This window comes from Triticum urartu, chromosome 6A (assembly GCF_056163025.1).
Source record: "Triticum urartu cultivar PI428250 chromosome 6A, HENAU_Tu73, whole genome shotgun sequence".
Taxonomy (NCBI): Eukaryota; Viridiplantae; Streptophyta; class Magnoliopsida; order Poales; family Poaceae; genus Triticum; species Triticum urartu.
In genome coordinates, this window is record NC_141878.1 from 565,365,099 (window position 1) to 565,368,906 (window position 3,808).

At 47.5% G+C, this 3,808-nt stretch overlaps 1 protein-coding gene across 1 annotated transcript; it reads left to right on the forward strand.

The window, feature by feature from the left end:
* The first annotated feature begins 804 nt into the window (after positions 1 to 804).
* On the forward strand, positions 805 to 1,837 carry LOC147966368 (uncharacterized). Its single transcript, XM_087527909.1, has 3 exons — positions 805 to 824; positions 1,320 to 1,416; positions 1,493 to 1,837. Exons 1-3 carry the CDS (start codon positions 805 to 807, stop codon positions 1,835 to 1,837), a joined length of 462 nt encoding a protein of 153 aa, XP_087384035.1.
* The last annotated feature ends 1,971 nt before the right edge of the window (positions 1,838 to 3,808 follow it).

A 3,808-nucleotide genomic window follows, 5' to 3' on the forward strand; every position in this document is an offset into this window, starting at 1 on the left:
AAATTGACCCTTTTTCCTACCGCCACGAGGCCCGGCGGTAAGATTACCTAGCCTATCGCCACAAGGCCCGGCGGTAGGAAACTTATCCATGTCAGCAATGTTAACGGCCTCCCGTCCCCTCCGTCACACCCTACCGCCGCTGCTCCTGGCGATAGGCTGTCTGAACCTACCGCCGGGGTCTCGGGCGGTAGGATATGGACAGATATAAGCCCGCGGGCCGGCCGCCCCACCCCCTTCTCTCCCCCCCCCCCAGTGGCGGAGCCAGGAATTTAGTGCTCGGTATTCATTGTAAAAAAAATTGGCAATGCAATGTAAATGCATACTATATCACCTAAATCACTAAGCTCCCTGGGGTAGAAAGCCCCAGAAGCGATTTGGCTAAATCTGCTCTTTCACACCTCAAATATTTTTTGTACCGTGAGACCAACAAGGCAGCAGCAGCTAGGTCGAACAGGGGGAGAAGAGAAGCATAATGGAGAGAGAGTATCGATCTTGGTGGGGTTTGTTTTTTTGGAGTGGTATCGATCCTGCTGTGGACTGAGTTGAGGGTTGCGTGTGTGGGCTCGACTTGGCGTGGCCTATTGCCTGGGCTGTAGCCTGGAGAGTGGATATGTATATGTGATTTTTTATTGGGCCAAATCATTGGTATTCCATGGAATGCCCAGGAATACCCCTGGCTGCGCCACTGCCCCCCCCAGCCCCCCCTCCCCCCAAAGAACAGAGCAGTTCCTCTCGCCCCTCCCTCATATCCTCCACTCTCCCCCTCCGATCTTCGTCGCTTCTTCACCGTTTTTGCGGATCAAGATGGCCCCGAAAAGAAAAAAGTAAGCTCTTTCGATCCCTCCAATTAGTTTTAGTCAAACACCTTTTGATTCATCGCATTATTTGATTCAAACCCCTCCCATTTTTGAATTAGACTTAAACTTTTTAAACCCTATGATTGATTTAGATTGTTTCTAGTGGAGGAGATGAGTTAGATAGGAACTCTAGGCAATAGTTGGTATGGTTTTGTGAAGATGAACCCTTGTTCATATATGAACTATAGGATTTTTTGGAGGAATTTGATGTGATATGACGATGCATGTTCATATGCTATGATGCAAGTAGTGGATAGTGTTAAAAAATTATTCAATAAGTGAAAGATGTTGATATGGTATGATGCATTGTTAAATGTTGTTGAATGAAAGATGTTGGTTGAATATGATTCATTCGCATTAATCATTTATATTGGTTGGATATATGATAATTGATGAATGTTTGTTCAATAAGTGATAACTGTTAATTATTTTTTGATATGCTCATGTTTATGCATTTTTTAGGAGGCCACCTCTTGCGGATGACATTGGCATCAAGTATACAATGCTTGACCCTACGTTCGACAAGGGCCATCGTGCCCGTTTCATTGAGAACGGAGTGGTAATTACCTTTCTTAAACCAAATCTTTCGAATCGATGAATTTTTTTACTAATTTTTTGGGTCTTCATTTTGACAGATGCTCCCGCCACTGCAGATGAGGGGTCACGGGATGATTGTGAAGATGGAGTACGACGAGCGGTACACGCCGTTCTACAGGAGAGCCCGACTGCTGGGTTTCGTCCTGCAGTTCAAGCGCAAGCCGCCGACGCTCGTCCACTCAGCTCTCACGGTTTTGATCGATCATGGGGAGATGACGGTTACACTCGAGGATTGGGGGATGATTACGGGCCTGCCGCTCGAGGGTCATGCTCTCATAGGACGAGTGGAGAGGAAGAACTGGCACGATGGGGTCGCCCTCATTGGCGACTGCCCCCAGATAAGAAGAACCGGACTTCCGGCTTCCCGCTGCCCTGGCTCCTGAAGTACCGGAGCAAGTGCCAAGAAGGTGCCGAACCCTGGGTGGTTGAGCAGTACGCCAGGGCCTACCTATGGTATCTTCTCACAGAGGTAGTGTTTCCAGACTGCTCTGGGGACACTGCCCTCTAGATGTATCTCGACTTCCTAGCAGACTGGGATGCGGGGTACAACTGGGGGGGCGCCGGCCTTGCCTACCCATACCGTTCGGCAAGCGAATATCACATTGTTTCAAATATCATGGACGTGTGCTGCTTTCGATTTTGTCATCTTATCATCTATACTTGTTTTGTAGCTTGACGACGCAACCCAGAGGACGAAATCTACGGCCGGTATGTGTGGATGTGTATGGGGCCTCTCCATTTGGATGTGGGAGCGAATCCCGGTGGGCCTACAGAGAAGCTTAGGGCGCGTGCATGGACTGACTATGGCGAAGCTGGCGACGATGCTCGATACCCGGCCGCCGCATACGCTTGGGACGTGGTGGGTACAATCTCGGGTGAATCCAAGGCCTTGTACAAGATCTTCAGCAATGAGCTTGATGCTCTAACGCCTTTCCAGGTATAACAACTAGATTTCGAATGTGGACAACAACACTTGCACTTGAGCTTACCACTTTTGGTAATAGGTTAACTGGCGGCCGTATGCTGACGACCGAAAGTGGGGGTTCGAGCTAAACGTGATGTGCACGCAACACAGGCTTCTCTGGCGGTGCATCGTGCCCATGATTTTGTGTCTATGCCGTCGAATACCACTTGCCACAGCGCGTTGCCGCACAATTTGGTAAGGCGCAACGTACACCACCAGGCGACATCGTCAAAGATACCGGTGGCTATGGCCTGCACTTGTGAGTACCACCGCCTATTCTCATCGTTACCAACTTTCGTTTTGATGTTTTACATTCTTCCTAATGGTGTTTTACATTCTTTCTTATGCTTTGCAGGATGAGCAGGCAGAAGAATCAGTCTATCACTAATTGGGGAGAGCAACACGCCAAATACGTGACTGAATGGAACCAGTGGAAAACTCGCAAAGATATGGAGAGAAACGTGATTGACTGGGAGGAGTACGTGTTGGAAATATGCCCTAGAGGCAATAATAAATTGGTTATTATTATATTTCCTTGTTCATGATAATCGTTTATTATCCATGCTATAATTGTATTGATAGGAAACTCAGATACATGTGTGGATACATAAACAACACCATGTCCCTAGTAAGCCTCTAGTTGACTAGCTCGTTGATCAATAGATGGTTACGTTTTCCTAACCATGGACATTGGATGTCGTTGATAACGGGATCACATCATTAGGAGAATGATGTGATGGACAAGACCCAATCCTAAGCATAGCACAAAGATCGTGTAGTTCGTATGCTAAAGCTTTTCTAATGTCAAGTATCATTTCCTTAGACCATGAGATTGTGCAACTCCCGGATACCGTAGGAATGCTTTGGGTGTATCAAACGTCACAACGTAACTGGGTGACTATAAAGGTGCATTACAGGTATCTCCTAAAGTGTCTGTTGGGTTGGCACGAATCGAGACTGGGATTTGTCACTCCGTGTAAGCGGAGAGGTATCTCTGGGCCCACTCGGTAGGACATCATCATATGCGCAATGTGACCAAAGAGTTGATCACGGGATGATGTGTTACGGAGCGAGTAAAGAGACTTGCCGGTAACGAGATTGAACAAGGTATTGGTATACCGACGATCGAATCTCAGGCAAGTATAATACCGCTAGACAAAGGGAATTGTATACGGGATTGATTAAGTCCTTGACATCGTGGTTCATCCGATGAGATCATCGTGGAACATGTGGGAGCCATCATGGGTATCCAGATCCCGCTGTTGGTTATTGACCGGAGAACATCTTGGTCATGTCTGCATGTCTCCCGAACCCGTAGGGTCTACACACTTAAGGTTCGGTGACGCTAGGGTTATAGAGATATTAGTATGCGGTAACCCGAAAGTTGTTC

Bases quoted from the DNA above. Each gene is read 5' to 3' on its own strand.
- LOC147966368 (XM_087527909.1), top strand. From the start codon at position 805: ATGGCCCCGAAAAGAAAAAA. The intron at 825-1,319 runs GTAAGCTCTTTC...TGCATTTTTTAG, and splicing joins ATGGCCCCGAAAAGAAAAAA to GAGGCCACCTCTTGCGGATG. The intron at 1,417-1,492 runs GTAATTACCTTT...TCATTTTGACAG, and splicing joins GTTTCATTGAGAACGGAGTG to ATGCTCCCGCCACTGCAGAT.